This window comes from Myotis daubentonii, chromosome 1 (genome assembly GCF_963259705.1).
Source record: "Myotis daubentonii chromosome 1, mMyoDau2.1, whole genome shotgun sequence".
Classification (NCBI taxonomy): Eukaryota; Metazoa; Chordata; class Mammalia; order Chiroptera; family Vespertilionidae; genus Myotis; species Myotis daubentonii.
Genome location: NC_081840.1, coordinates 53920371 through 53935623, shown reverse-complemented (window position 1 = coordinate 53935623; position 15253 = coordinate 53920371). Strand labels below are relative to the sequence as shown.

General features: G+C 40.3%; 1 protein-coding gene across 3 annotated transcripts in view; it reads right to left on the bottom strand.

Moving 5' to 3' along the window:
- Window positions 1–329: 329 nt before the first annotated feature.
- The window catches only part of NEDD4 (NEDD4 E3 ubiquitin protein ligase), a 121081-nt gene continuing 106157 nt past the window's right edge, over window positions 330–15253 (bottom strand). For all 3 annotated transcript variants that reach the window (XM_059700393.1, XM_059700402.1, XM_059700386.1), the window contains 11 exons: window positions 14444–14673; window positions 13432–13553; window positions 13236–13306; window positions 11246–11341; window positions 10842–10915; window positions 10485–10545; window positions 8132–8191; window positions 7942–8049; window positions 7212–7308; window positions 3846–3918; window positions 330–3318 (listed from right to left, as the gene is read on the bottom strand). In XM_059700393.1, the coding sequence (XP_059556376.1) occupies window positions 3216–3318; window positions 3846–3918; window positions 7212–7308; window positions 7942–8049; window positions 8132–8191; window positions 10485–10545; window positions 10842–10915; window positions 11246–11341; window positions 13236–13306; window positions 13432–13553; window positions 14444–14673 (1095 nt within the window). In that variant the 3' untranslated portion in view covers window positions 330–3215. The remainder of the gene's footprint in view (window positions 3319–3845; window positions 3919–7211; window positions 7309–7941; window positions 8050–8131; window positions 8192–10484; window positions 10546–10841; window positions 10916–11245; window positions 11342–13235; window positions 13307–13431; window positions 13554–14443; window positions 14674–15253) is intronic.

Here is a 15253-nt window from a genome sequence, read left to right as displayed (position 1 = left end):
GTTGTCGACAATGGCTAGGTTGAAGGCCTTTCTAATGACCAGCAGGCAGTGCCTGAAATCCAGTCCACTTGTAACTTTATTATTTTGTCTTCTGGATATCTCACTAACAATCAGACTTTTGGAACATGACCTGCTTGTAAAGTGGAGACTACCTATGGTTAATAGTGTATAATATGTAACGATGTTAGTTCATCAGATATAAACGCAGAATTGTCTTGAGAATCCCATCTGTGTTGCTGCAAAGAACTAGGTCAGGAGACGTCACCCAGAACACTGGCTTGGAGGCATTTCTATTTAAAAGGAATCACAGTTATTTGTGTGTGTGTGTTTTTTTTAATGAGAATAGAACTTTATTTGAGGCATCAAGATCTTTAAAAAATGATTTTATACTTTAAAGTATTCAATAAATGTTGATACACTAATCTTGATATATACAGATTTACCATATTGGATTTTTAAAAACAAGGTCAAATGGCTTAGAATCAGACAAATTGTGTTTAACTTAATAATTATATGGAATAATTTTAGTATTATAAATAAAGAATGAAAACAAATAGCATTTAAATTTCAGTTAGGAGGAAATGCATTTGTAATACAATTTTATGTCGATGTTAAAATTTGATTACAGAGAAAATATAGGCTAAAATTATGTGCTTATCATTTCTAGAAAAATATGCTTTAAGAAAATGACCCTACCTACTCTCCAGCCACAGGATGCATGAGAGATGCTGTTCTGTCTGTGCTGCTGGATCCAGGTTCCTCCCAGACTGTCAGCCCACGGCTGGGAGACAGAGGGATGATGGCCTGTGGCTGGGGGCTGATGGGGGTAAGTCTGGTCTTATTAACACCCTGGTCTTATTACAGGATCATCCAAAGGAACATCAGATGAACAGCGAGCTTTATATTTTCTCAAGCTCTGATATCGGCTATGGTATTTTACAGAAGTGACATTTAAGCACGCAGGTGGTAAATTCCTGTTTGAACAAAACTAGTTTTCACATTCAGTTCTACATAATGAGAACATTCCAAAATTTACTGGCCCATGTTAATTACATTGCTGACGTGGAGACAATGGATTCTGATGGTAAGACCCACGCATCGTTAAACATATGTATGCATGTATGTGTGTATGTATTCGGTATCAGGGATGTTCCTACTTCCTTGTCTATTAGCAGTCCGTTTATTTTTAAATAAAGAGATCCTTCTTTGGGAGTATAGTTAGTGTCCACGCCTGATTTGACAAAATCTGACAGCCGACACAAAGCATCTTCTGCTTGCAGAATACTTTACAAGACACCTCTCCGAAACAGCCATCTGACGTGGTGCTGAGGGTGGGCATGATGATTCCCATTTGACAGGTGATGAAACAGGGAGCCCAGAGAGGTTGAATAAGTTGCTTCAGTTTAAACAGCAGGTGAGTGATAAAATTACGGACTACACCTGCCTGCTGATCTTGCCTGAACGCTGGTTAGCCCAAGTGGAGATGAAACACAGAGTGCAGTGACCTGTGAGTTCCTTCCCCGAAGCTGAGCTGTTTGGAAAGTGGTTTTGCTACTGCCACGTGCGAGATCTCTACCAGGGGCCAGCAGGTAACCATCTTATTATACCAACCAACTTAAACCAATAGCCAGAAGCACCTCTTACAACTCTCAGAGGATATGTACATATATGTATTTAAGAGGATTCATAACTCTTATATGATATTTACAATGATTCCTAAATCCCCAAGATACCATATTGAGAAACAGGTTTAACTTTTCGCAAGAGCGTTTTCTATATAATCATTCCGATAGAAACACAGTCTTGGCGCACTACTTGGCAGGCACACTGAGACACGTTCCCTTTCGCCTTGTTCTGCTCACCCCTACGCTGATGGTTTAAAAATGCTTTCACACGCTGTAAGTTCCTTGTGGATGAGGGCTGAGCTAGATTTCTTGGGAGCTGAAGACTGTCACCCAGGGCCTCGCACAGTGCTATGTGCACAGCAGACATTTCAGACACATTCGTTGGATGGAGGTGGTTTTCAGGTACTTGAATTTGATTCAAGTAGGATTCTATCTGTAACATTTTGCTAAAGAGTTTGGGAGTTATAGTAAAACATCATCACTTTCAAAGTAAACAGTATGTTTTTTAAAAAGCATAAGAAATGTGGTAATAAATTTAATACAAATTATGCATTATAGCTATTCTTTGGTTACTTTTTAACAAATTATTTGGTTTTATGACTAAAGTGACATACTAAAAATACAAAAAGGCAACTACAGGAATTAGCTTAATGTGTAAACATAATAAACCCTGTAAACATAGAGTTACTACATAATTGTGCAAGTGTAAAGAATGTCTAGTAAAGGCAAGTACTATACATTGAACTTAGCTCTTCGAGACATACTTAGAAATACTGCTTTGTGGAGCGTTAGCTTACTGTGGGAAGAAGGAATTCTTTGAACTAAACTACAACATGAGAGTGATGACTACTCCGATGAACCATAAGGATATGGAGGCAAGAGGACGGCGTTAATACTTTCCACCCTCTGCAAATCTGAATTTGCTTCACGTCTTATACACCACTTTGTTGGGCAAAACCACATATGAACAAAAACCAAATACTTTTAAAATGAAGAAGTAAACAATTTTTTCTGTTGTTATTGCCAGTGAGTCAGTTGACTAAAAATATAGTAACACACTTTCCAAGGTTGTTCCAAAAATCTGGGCAGTAAGGTGCATTAGATAGGTCTACCGAGCAATAAATAACTGTAGGCAGCACTAAATATAGTGTAGTTTACTCAATATTTAAGTCTCCTTTTCCAAATTTGGGTTTCCCTTCTCAAAAAGCATCAAACTCTTCACACATGACACTTATCGCAAGTATTTCACAGTTATCATTTCAGTAGTCTAAGAAAGGACTGCCTGGCGAGTACTGGAAAGGAGGTAAACGTTACGGACACATTCGCTATTTCAGGCACAAAGGACTTGGGTCCTGGAGTGTGAACTCTAAAGACAGAATGAAACAACTGTGCAAATGCAACACATTCTTTTAAAGGGGATGAAATACTGGTAAAGTCGGCACACTATTTCTTCTAATGCATTTATGTGATTTTCTCCAATATCTGGGAAGAATCAATGGCTAAGTTTTAGTAGTTCCCCGGAAAATTTTAAGTCAAGATGTTGCTTATAAAAAACGTGGCAGTAAAACACCCTAGATTGTTACTTGTAATCTAATCAACTCCATCAAAACCCTGAGTGTTCTCAATTGCCACCTGAAGTTTATCCCATAATTCTTCAAATGATTCATAGGGTGGCAAGTCCAGTCGATTAAAGCTGAAAAACAGAGAGGAACTGGTTATGGCAGACACTGACAAAGCGAGTATAAAAGACGTGTCATCACTGCGGGGGAATGAAGATACAGGACTGCGCTCTAGGCACGGACTCTGCCCAGGACCTCTTGGTAAAGTCCTCTCCCCCGCCCCCACCACCAAATGTCTGGGTTCCTCTGTCACTTCAACCTCCGAAAGGCAATGGTCTACCCTCTTGGCATGACCCATCATTCATGCGATGGAGGCAACACAGGGTCAACAGTTGACGTTGCATCTCCAATGTGCAGCTACCTGGACTTCAAACTCCAACCTACCTTGGGTTGGTGTTGCTGTCTCCTCTTCCCCCTCCTCTTTTCTTCCCTCCCCCTCTTCCTCTCTTCCCTCCCCCTCCTCCTCTCTTCCTTGCCCCTCCCCCTCTCTTCCCTGCCCCTCCCCCTCCTCCTCCTCCTCCATAGCACAGAGGGGCCTTCTGTACCAAAAGAACTTTGCTCTCTGAGAACGTGTTCTCTCAGAGAGTAAGAATCTGCTTACCACGTATGGGCTCTTGGCAGCTTTTCAGGGGTACCCCACTGCTCAACTGTAAAAGACTGTGGTCCATTTGAGCCTATAAGGAAGAAGAATTGCTTTGGTTTCATTTACTCTTTACAGGAAACCCTAGGCATTTCACAACTCACGTTTTCTATTGTAGAACTTAAACACACAGAGAACTCATCTGGTTTTTTAAAACTCCAAAGAAATGAAGGCCGTCCTATGCCTGAAGGTTATATTGCCCGCCATGGAATGGGGATTCCTTTCCACCGAATCACCCCGCCCCTGGGGTGAGCTGCCCAAGGTGCTTTTGCTGTTTCCTAGTCCCGCATTTCTTTTTTTTCTCCTTTTTAAAAGAGATTTTTAAATTGATTTTGAGAGAGAGAGGAAGGGAGAAGGAGGGGAAACACTGCTGTGAGAGTGAAACATCAATCGGCTGCCCCCTGCACACCCCCTATCAGGGATGGAGCCTGCAACCAGACAGGTGCCCTGACCAGGAATCAAAGAGGCACCTCTCAGTGCACAGGACGACGCCCAAACAACGGAGCCACACCGGCCAGGGCACCCTGCATTTCTGGAGGCCGCCTCCTTCACAGGGACACAGAGAAAATGGCATTTTCTTTTTCTTTTTTTTTTAGGTGTCCCACTGGAAACAGCTTTAATTTTTCCGATTATAAAATTTACTGCAAAAATTAAATCAAGAAAAATATGATGTAAAAATCACTTCAAATTCCACTAATAAATCTGAGTAAACATCCCATCATGAATCTTTTGTGCATGTGCATATAAATAGAATGTGATTACGTTACACATGCTACATTTTCCTTCTATTATGGATATTTCTAGAAACTCTTTTTTCCTTTGGTGTTTTCACTTAGCTTCTTCCTCCTCTAATCCTGAACATCCTCCAACCACCCAGGGAATCAATGCTGACAACCCAACATGTAACCGTCCATACTTTTCTCCATCCTGTTTTCTCAAAAAGCACATCACATGCTTTTCACACGTCACAATTACGTTCACAGTTAACACGTCAGTGCTTCTGTCATCATTTGTTTTCCAGAATAGGAAGTCTTATCTATTTCCCAGCCTCTTGATTCTCTCACCTGAACAATCCATTGGGAAGACTCCTTCTAAGTCAATCTATATACACTCAACATACTTTTCATTGGCTAGATAATATCACATAGTAATATTAATATTTTGTAGCAACATCGTCCTCTGTAAATACAAAATAACTTGAATTTATATTCTAATACATCTCTGGCTCTGTGTGTGGGATATTTTCCCCAAATTCCAAAGTCTGTGAAATCAGTGGATGCCTGTAGGCCTGGATGCAGAGAACAGGGAAGTGGAGGTAGAGATGAAAAGGGTGTTTGCCATGATTTTCTCTAGGGAATGGCTACAGCAGAGCAGGAGCGGCAGGAAAGGGAGTCGGGTGAAAACACCAGGAAGACAAATGCCAAGACATCCAATTAGGCAGGGAATGAGCACACTGACTAGCGGCAAAGCGCCCTCTCCTTCTTCTCCCTGTGGATGGTTACTCTAGCCCAGCGATGGCGAACCTTTTGAGCTCGGCGTGTCAGCATTTTGAAAAACCCTAACTTAACTCTGGTGCCGTGTCACATACAGAAATTTTTTGATATTTGCAGCCATAGTAAAACAAAGACTTATATTTTTGATATTTATTTTATATATTTAAATGCCATTTCACAAAGAAAAATCAACCCAAAAAATGAGTTCGCGTGTCACCTCTGACACACGTGTCATAGGTTCGCCATCCCTGTTCTAGATCAAGCATGGCAAACTCAAAGGCCAACACGGGCCAAATAAACGAGGCACGCGGCCCGTGGGCTGTGAGTTTGACATGCTTGTTCCAAAAAAGTGGCAGCAGCTTGACAGGTTTTGCCAGCAAATATAAATGAAGTTTAACAATATCAGGTTTTCCAAGGAGGAGACAGAGGGGGTTAGCAATCCCATCAGGTCGCAGGAGCTTTCTATATGCCCGGAAAGTCAGCCTGGCAACCACCTAGGCAGCAGTCCCCGACTTCCCCTTCCCTGAACAAGTCTAATCCTTGTTGCTCTGAGTGGGGCTCCCCTCTTGGCAATGCTTTCTCTGAATGACCTGTTCTTCTTGCTTTCTTTATTTATTTAGTGAAAGAGAGAGACAGACAGAGAGAGAAACACTCTCACGCTGGTTGACTCTCGCATGTGCCCTGACTGGGGATCGAACCCACAACCTTGGTGTATTGCGACGACATTCTAATCAACTGAGCTACCTGGCCAGCCTTGGTATCTTTAAAAGCAAATAAATGTAATTCCAATAAACAATATGTTAAGATATGAGACAAATTGCTGTGCTCTATATCAGAAACAGTACTTCTTTTTTCTTCTTTCTCCTTCTCCTTCTATTTTTTTTTTTTATAACAAAACACACCTCTAGAGCTATGAGGTTAATAGACCAGAAAATAGTTTGATAGGCTATATAGAATTTCACGTTAGCCCTGGCCAGTTTTGCTCAGTGGATAGAGCACTGGCCTGTGGACTAAAGGGTCCTGAGTTTGATTCCAGTCAAGAGCATGTACCTTGGTTGCAGGCTCTATCCTCTGCCCTGGCCGGGGTGCTTGTGGGAGACAACCGATCAATGTGAGACATCGATATTTCTCTCTCTCTCTCCCCTCCCCCGCCTTCCACGCTCTCTAAATATCAATGGAAAAATATCCTCGGGTGAGGATTTAAAAAAAAAAAAAGGACAGAATTTCACTTTATAGAAAACTTAATGGATAGTTATTCTGAATAGCAAGAGATAGGTGCATTCTTACCCCCAGTGTCCATATCCCACAGGGCTGAGAAACAGTAGCCTAACGAGACTCTCCACCCTCCAAATCCTGCCCCGCCCCCCCTCTGCCCCAAGGATTCCATGACCAAGTAACTTTGGAAAATCTGCTTTTTTTTTCCCCACAGTAACTGAAGAAGACCCAAGGGAACCAGTTTAACTTTGTCTAGTCCAGTATTTCCCCGTATGTATTCTTCTGACACTCCTTGCTGTTTGGTGCACACTTACTAACACTGTGGAACTTGCCCTAAACTCACACTACAGGCAACGCTCTTTCTGTATTGGAAGGAGAAATTTAAAATTCAAGGAGGGAAAGTAACTCAAGTCATTTCATGTCCCAGTTTTCTCCTTTGCTATCTCATTAGAAGGTGTACGTATATTTCGGCCTACTTGAGTGTATCTAATTAAATCATTTCAAAATCTTTTTTATTAAGCTAAACGTCTGTGTGAATGACAGAGGCTTGAAGACTAATCAGCCATGACAAAGACAACTGGCATTGCCCCATTTTTAAATGCTGATGGAAAACCCTTACCATATAGTTCGGCAAATCCATTCATAGGCACTCGAGACGTGCCAGTGACGAACTGAAGTAATCTTATTCTTTTTTCTGAATCCATCATTAAAACAGCCTGAATAACATAAAAACAGCATTTAGGACTATCATTGGGGGAAAAGGCACCAAAACTATCCTGAAAAGTATACTGTCCGAATTTAGTTAGAGCAGTACTGACCACTTAGTAAATCTGCATGTTCCTTTTAGTTAAACTTGTGTTTATGGGTCGTTTACAAAGTTCTTGAAAACCTTATTTCCAAGGCTTATAAGAGAGTAAGCCTAATAAAGTGACAAAAATTTCTTCTCAGATGTGAGTCGTGGTTTTTATAAAAATTATACTTATTGAATGGTATACACATTTCTCCATACGACTGAAAATCACATTAAAAGGAGCCACGTAGGAGTCCTAGACAATACACTGCAGTTTGTTACAGGTTTTCTGGAAGAGTCCCTTCTTCAGTAAGAAACCAAGTGCCTATTTTAGCTGTCACTGCCATTTGCTAGATTCTGAACATTTTACTTACTTACTAGTACCTACTAATGTGGATGGAGGTTGGGACCATACCCAGAAGGTAGAGGTATATAGTACGAAATCAAAGATATCTTTTGCTGGGCTATATTCTGTCTTATGTACGAGAAAGTAGCTAGTATAGTTAAGTATGATCGAATCTATCGAAAGTAATTTATGGAAACAGAAGCTCTCAATTACCTTCCAAAACCACTGGATGACTTGATGATTGACGCTGTAGCCATTTTTGTACTTGGTGTGTTCTCTCCAGTCGTTCACATCGACATCTCCCAACCCACACATAAGAAGCTACATAATCAGAAATGTCAAACTGTCGATGAGAAAAATAACGAGCACCAAAGTTTCATTTTAACGTAAAAATGTTTCTTACCTCGAGCTCATTTTCATCGAAAATTTTGATGAGATCCTGTGGTATTAGTTCAAAAAATCCCTAGAAGAAAGAATGGATTTAAAAACCTGGTAAGCAGGGTCAATGGGCAACCCTCTACTTCAGCTCCTGGGTGCTTCTGGAGCAAGCCCACATCCACACAGTTCCTACCATTACACATTCGTGCTCGTGTCTGTCTATTTCACGTTTTAGATACTCTGCTTCCTGACAGCTATGCTTTTTTGCCTGACACAGCACAAGACACATCGTCAGTGTTCAATATTGAATAAATGAAAAATTATGTGATAAATATTTAGCAGAAGATTTTAAGTTAGCTTAAGAAATGAGTGTCCTAACAATAACCCAATTCTCAACTCAACCGGGATTTCAATATTGGCAGGAAGCTATGTGTCCCTAGTCTGTTCTCTCAGAGATTCCTCGAAGTGGCAATTTTAAAGCTTCCCTGTACTCCTCGAGCCCCCCTCCTCAATGTCACCCCTTCTTTACAGGAGATCATTTCTATTGGAGAGAGCCATAGAGGCAATTATGCAGGATGGAATTCACTCAACCTTCCACCTCCCCACATACAACCAGCACCAACATCCACCACAGCCTCCTTCCCACTGCGGTGGAGGGAGGTACCACTCCCTCTCTGTGCTTCACCTGCTTCCTCAAGCTCACCGCACTAAACCTCCTTCTCTTACCAGCTTACTCTTCATGCATTTAAGTGCACTCTAGCCATATCTACGTTAAAAACAAAACCAAAGAGCAAACACCCCTTTCTTCTCTTCACAGCCAAGTTCTTGACAGTGTTACATGTTATCAGATCTACTTGCTCACCTCCTGTCTTTCCCTCAACCCATTGCAATCTGACCTCTGTGCCTCTGCTTCCCCGAAGCTGTCCTGGGAAAAAGTCAAAGCAACTTTGCGGCTACATCCAGTGAGCACTGTCTAATTCCATGTCTCATTTGGCTTCTCTGCAGTACATTGTTGAAAACATCTTTGTTCTTGAAACTTCGCTGTTGATGGTTTTGCTCTTATGTCTCTGTCTGCCTTTGCTAATTCCTTTGAAGTCTCCTTTTCTCACTGTCCATCCTTTAAATGTTGGTGTTCCCAGGTTTCCACATGTGGCCAGACTCTTTCACCTTCCTGTTCTTTTGAATTTTCCATCTGATCTGGTCCACAGCTCCACTACACATTCACAGGCGATTCCCAAATCCATACTGCCACCCCAACTACCCATCCTTTAGTCACCCTATGCTGTGGATCTCCCCTCCTGAAGACCGTTCAGATGCACCCACAGCACCACTTTCTTGGTTCCTAATCCATTCTTCACCCGGATTCTATAGCTCTTTCCCAACTAGACCATTCCTCTTCTAATTCACTGCATATCAGTTCCAGAATGGTCTGACTAAAGTGTACATTGCATCTTAACCCCACTTCCCTTCCTCTCACTGGACTTCAGAGAAAACTAACAGGCCCTTCACAATCTGGCTTTTGGCCAGCTCTCCAGGTTTAGTTTCACCTTTTGCATCCTCTTTTCCAGGACTGGAATTGCTTGTCTGCTGTCAAATGTGTGTGTAGTCGGTCTCAATTGCTGCTCTCTCAGAACTGCATTTCCCTCCTTTCTGTGTCTGGCCAATCCCTCTAGTCCTTCCCTGCCCAGCCTCCACTCTCCCCACTCTGGTCTCTCCCTCTCTTCCGGGCTTCCCTAGCACTGCAGGCTTACATCTGTCCATTTCAAGTTTTAGATACTCTGCTTCCTGATAGTACGGCTTATGTCTTTTTGTCTGATGTAGCACCAGTACTCAATATTGAATAAATGAAAAATTATGTAAAAAATATTTAACAGGAAATTTTAAATTATCTTAAGAAATGAATGCCCTGATAATAGCCCAAATGTCTATCAGTTGGGGGAAGTTTAAATAACTTAAGAATTAATATTATGAATAAAATGCAGCCATGAAAAATGACAGCTATATCTCTTGACATGGTAAGATCTCCAGTAAATATCTGATAAGAAAGCAAGTCACAAACCAACAGGTATAGTGTGATCCCACACAGGAAAAGAAACAATGGCATATCCCGCTATTCTTACAGCACTCTCGTTCCTTTGTTCACTAAGCTCACTGAAGGTGAAAGGTGTGGGACTGGGGACGGTAAGGGCAATGGGAGGGGGGACTGTCAAGGTTTACTGCATGGACCTCTTGAATGACTGAGTATTTTGTTAATATAAAAATCTAATTAAATTGGGAAGTCACATGCTAATTTTTCTTGGATATGAGAAGCCCCAATATTTACAGTTTATGGATTATACTTTGCAATTACAGAAGAGCAAACAAAAGAAGATGCGTACCTCTTTAAAAGCAGCCATTTGCTTCTGGATTCGATTCACAAATCGCCACTGTATTACAAGGCTAAAAGAAACAAAAAAGTCTGTCTTTTTCACACAAATCAAGAAAAAAATTCAAGGCATATTTATCCTTCGTAGAAACAAACAAACGAAAAATAAAGACTAGCTAAGCCCAAGGCAAACCCTGAATCTGAGTGGGCGACACGGCATTGTTAAAGACAGAGAAAGCGACATCGTGACTCTAGCAGGCTACTGGGAAAGAGAGAGAACGACAAAGAGTCTTCCTGGAAAGACGTACGAAATTATTTCCAGCAAAGTATTTACTAAGTATGGCAAAGCACTTACTAACAAAATACTTACTAAATATATTCCTTTTTGTTCTTATTGGTGACAACTATTTCTGATCCACCAACTTTCAACTCGTGCTGATGTGTCTAAAATAAAGCATGACACCTTCATGTGTTAGTTTAGTGAAAAAAAAAAATATACATATTATAGTTATACCAGAAACCTGGTGTTTTAAATTAAATCCATTCAAAACTAAGAAAACTTAAAATATTAGTTTTACTAAAATAAACACGGAATGAGTCAAATGTCAAAGAAAGCAGAAATTCTTGCTGAGAGACAGCTTTTGTTACTGGAAAATAAATTTAAAAATAAAGCACAGAAATGTTTTGAGTATATACATTATTTAATGTCTAAACTTGTTATAACATTTGTATCATTCTTTCATGTACCATTTTAATTCATCAAAGTTTACAAACCTGTCCAAAAAGTTCTTCATCTATGACAAACCTGAGGTCCAGTTCTGTTGGATCATTTTCAAGAATCCATCTTAGTGAATTGTAATATTCACTATCCTAGATGGGGAAAATTACATATTTAACATCTGTATACATATAGAAAGAAGACACTTGCACCTGCAAAGGAAGTATACTGAGAGTCTGAAGGAATAATGGGACCAAAGGTGAAAAAGTCATTGGACACCTTTTCCATACATTCACATGTATTATAGACTAATGGCCCGGTGCACGAATTCATATACATTGAAAGGAAATTAATTAGAAGAAATATTTTAATATCACTATTCACCCTTTCTCTATAATAGAAGTGTCAACCATATTCACAACTGACAATGACAGATCGAAACGCATGCAACTGGCGCCAGTGAGAGCTTTATATGTATCGTGCATGCGCGAGTCAACTTAGCCTTTTATAGGTATAGAATAAACTTGCTTAATTAGACCTGCTTTCTGGTTTAGCTAAGCTTTTTCCAGCCCAGTGAAGCACCCCAACTTCTCTTTCAGGTAATTGTCAGCAGTGCAGCAGTAAATATCAACATGAAGCAGATTATTATTATTGTAGATCACACAGGGAGAACAAAGGGTAAAATATTTAACTGCAGCAGTGTTTGACTATTCTGCACAGTGAAAAAACCTGAAGTCATTTTCACGGTCCACCATTTCTTCTTTTCAGTCGGGTCAAGTTTCTAAGCTTTCTAAATCTCCATTTTCCAGCAAATGGAAAGAAAATAGGATTCCACCAAGTCTCCTATCTACCTACTCCAGAACTTCTGTGAGGATCAAATGAGATGAGGCACGGGAAAACGTTTCACAGACATTTGGTTAAAGTGTAAAACGTTTCCACCTGGCTATAAAGCAAGCTGGGTTCCTGGGCTGAAGAAACTGCAAGGAGGCTAGTCGCTAGGGAGAGGAAGCCAGGTGGTGCTACGTGATGTCATTACCCGGACGGACACTTAGCATATTACCCTCTTATTTATATAGCTAGAGATGGATGACTAGTACATGTGAGAGTAAAAAATATATACACCAATAGAGTGGGGCCTGCTTAAAAGTTTAGAACTTTATCTCTGTGTGGAAGCAGTGGAGGTAAAAATTTTATTACCCAGTTAAAGGTCAATAAAGCAGCTTTCAGATGAATCGTAACTTCCATGGCTACCCAGGAGCACATAGCACCTTTCTCACGTGGCCTGTGAGACTGTGTGTGTACTGTTTAAGTAGCAGTGAGAGGGCTGTTATTTATACCTGGCCCAAGCTAAAGAATAACCTCAAATACAGAACCTCAATTAACCAACTCAAGTAACTGTACAACCTCATGATTTGTAAAGAATTATACTGTTCACACTGATATTGTGTCACAGAAAGGGGACACAAAGTGAACGTGGTGCCGAGGAAGAGGTCTTGGAACCCATGTGCACACAGTGTTTGAGGCTATTCAGCATGGGCCACAGTGAGGGATTTAATCCTTACGTTTCTGTTTCTTTATAGAGGCCTAATCTCAAGGTCTTGCCTTTGAACTGATATTTTGAAAACATATGCCATTCATGATAAATGATCACAATTCAAATGCTGATGTGAGAAATACATTAAAATGTTGTTCAGCATATTGAAGTATTTAAGGAGAAGTTTACTGATATCTGCAACTTTCTTTGAAATGTATCAGAAAAACAAAATGGATTGATGGATAGAGGGGTGAATAGGTATGTGATAAGTAAATATAAATAAAAAGCCAGTGGTGGAATCTGGGTAGTGGCTATACACATGTCCACTGTAAAATCTTTTTACCTTATTATATGTTAGAAGTTTTTCATAATAAAATGTTGGGAGAAATGTTCATTTATATTTTGGAACATTATAATCTATTAATTTCTTCATCTTTAAAAGCTAACTCTTTAAAATATTCAGTTGCCTGTTAAATTATTCTCTCTATATATTGTAAGTGAAAATGACATACCACTGATTCCATGTCATGAAGTGTTATTGGTTTGTGTAGCATCATCTTGTAAAATGGGCGGATGAAAAAACCTTGCAAGAAAGCAAATATTTTTAAAATGATTACCAAGTGAAAGAAATCAGATCATCACATTATAATTACATTATAATATAATAATTATAATTACACATAAGAAAGTTTTAAGCTGAATACTAACCATCCAACAGTTTGCCATGATAAACTGCCATTCCAGCTACCCGGCCAATAAACTTGAAGTAGGAGAGGTGATCTTCATTACACAATCCAGAATTTGGATTTATCTGCAGGGTATAATTATCCCTGCAAAGACAACCACATTTAAATGCTCCTCTCTGTATTTCACATAAAAATTTAAATATGACCGATAATTATAAATTATCACTCTCTTTTTAGAGTTGTTTACCTCTTTTAGAACCATATTAAACCTCTGGATTGAATGGTTTTCAAAACAGTAATTTCTGTCAAAAGGGAGCAATAACCCAAATGTTCATTGAAAGATAAATGGAGAAACAAAATGTGGTATCTATATATATAAAAGCCTAATATGCAAAGTGTCCCCTCCGGGACCAGCAGGGGGTGGTGCGGAATGAAGGAAGGCCCTGGCTGGCAGCCAGCAGCTGCTAGTGACCTTTCCCATGCACACATTTCGTTCACTGGGCCTCTATATAGCATAATGGGATATTATTTAGCCTTCAAAAGGAAGGACATTCTGACACATTCTACAATACAGATGTACTTTGAGGACATTATGCTAATGAATTAAGTCAGTCACAAAAAGCCAATGCTGTATGAGTCCACATATATGCGGTGCCTACAGGTGACACATTCACAGAGACAGAACGTAGTAAAGTGGAGGCTGCCAGGGCCTGAGAGGGTTAGCGTTGAATGGGTATGGAGTTTCAGTTTGGGATGATGGCAAAGTTCTAGAGATGGATGGTGCTGATGCTCGCACAACGATGTGAGAGTACTTACTGCCATGAACTGTACACTCACTTTAAAATGGTTAAAATGGAAAATTTTATGTTAAGTGTATTTTGCCATAATTTAAAAAGTTATTTTTGAAACAACATTAGTGCTCCTCTTCCTTCTGTGTGGCACAGCGAACCACACAGTTTCCTTGCACCATACAACTCTGGCACTTTAGGACAGTGATGTCTTTGTCTGTATACGGTCACTGTAAAGGTGCTTACGTAGCAGAATATTCAAACAACCCGTAATAAGGGTTAAACATTTCCTTCGAGATCAGGAAGAACCACTCTCTGGCGACTCCTCCGTAATCTAATCCTTTTTCGCCGTCAAACTCAATCCAGAGTCGAGCCTTGAGGAAGTCCGCTCTCTTGACACCCATAATCCTCCTGTAAGAGTCCTCGAGGACAGTTGTTCGGCGAAGTTTCATTTCTAACTTGTTTGGAATGTCGTTCTGAAAGCCCAGAGAAGAGAGGCTTCTGGTTTAAATCAGTTCAACACAACGGCAAATTCCTCTCTCAGGAAGCTTCTACAATTCACTGTATTCTACCTTGTGCCGAGACCCCTTTTCAGGGAAAGCATGACTAGGAATTGTTCCTCTAGCTGTGGTTCTCAACCTTCCTAATGCCGCGACCCTTTAATACAGTTCCTCATGCTGTGGTGACCCCCAACCATAAAATTATTTTCGTTGCTACTTCATAACTGTAATCTTGCTACTGTTATGAATCGTAATGTAAATATCCGATATGCAGGATGTATTTTCATTGTTCGCGACCCACAGGTTGAGAACCGCTGGTATGATAGCATTCATGCGTTTTCTCTAATCACTTAATAACACAGACTTCTGACTTTTATATCTGAAGAAGAAGCTACCGATGGTGGCAGTAACTCTCAGGCGAAGGTGTTTCAGGAATAGTCCTTTGCATATTAAGTTCCCATGAAGACCCACCTGTGACCTACAATGTAGCTGCTGCCTGCTACTTGTTGCCTGCCTGTCAGGTCAGGGATTTTCCCCGCTCCCACCATTCCTCCTT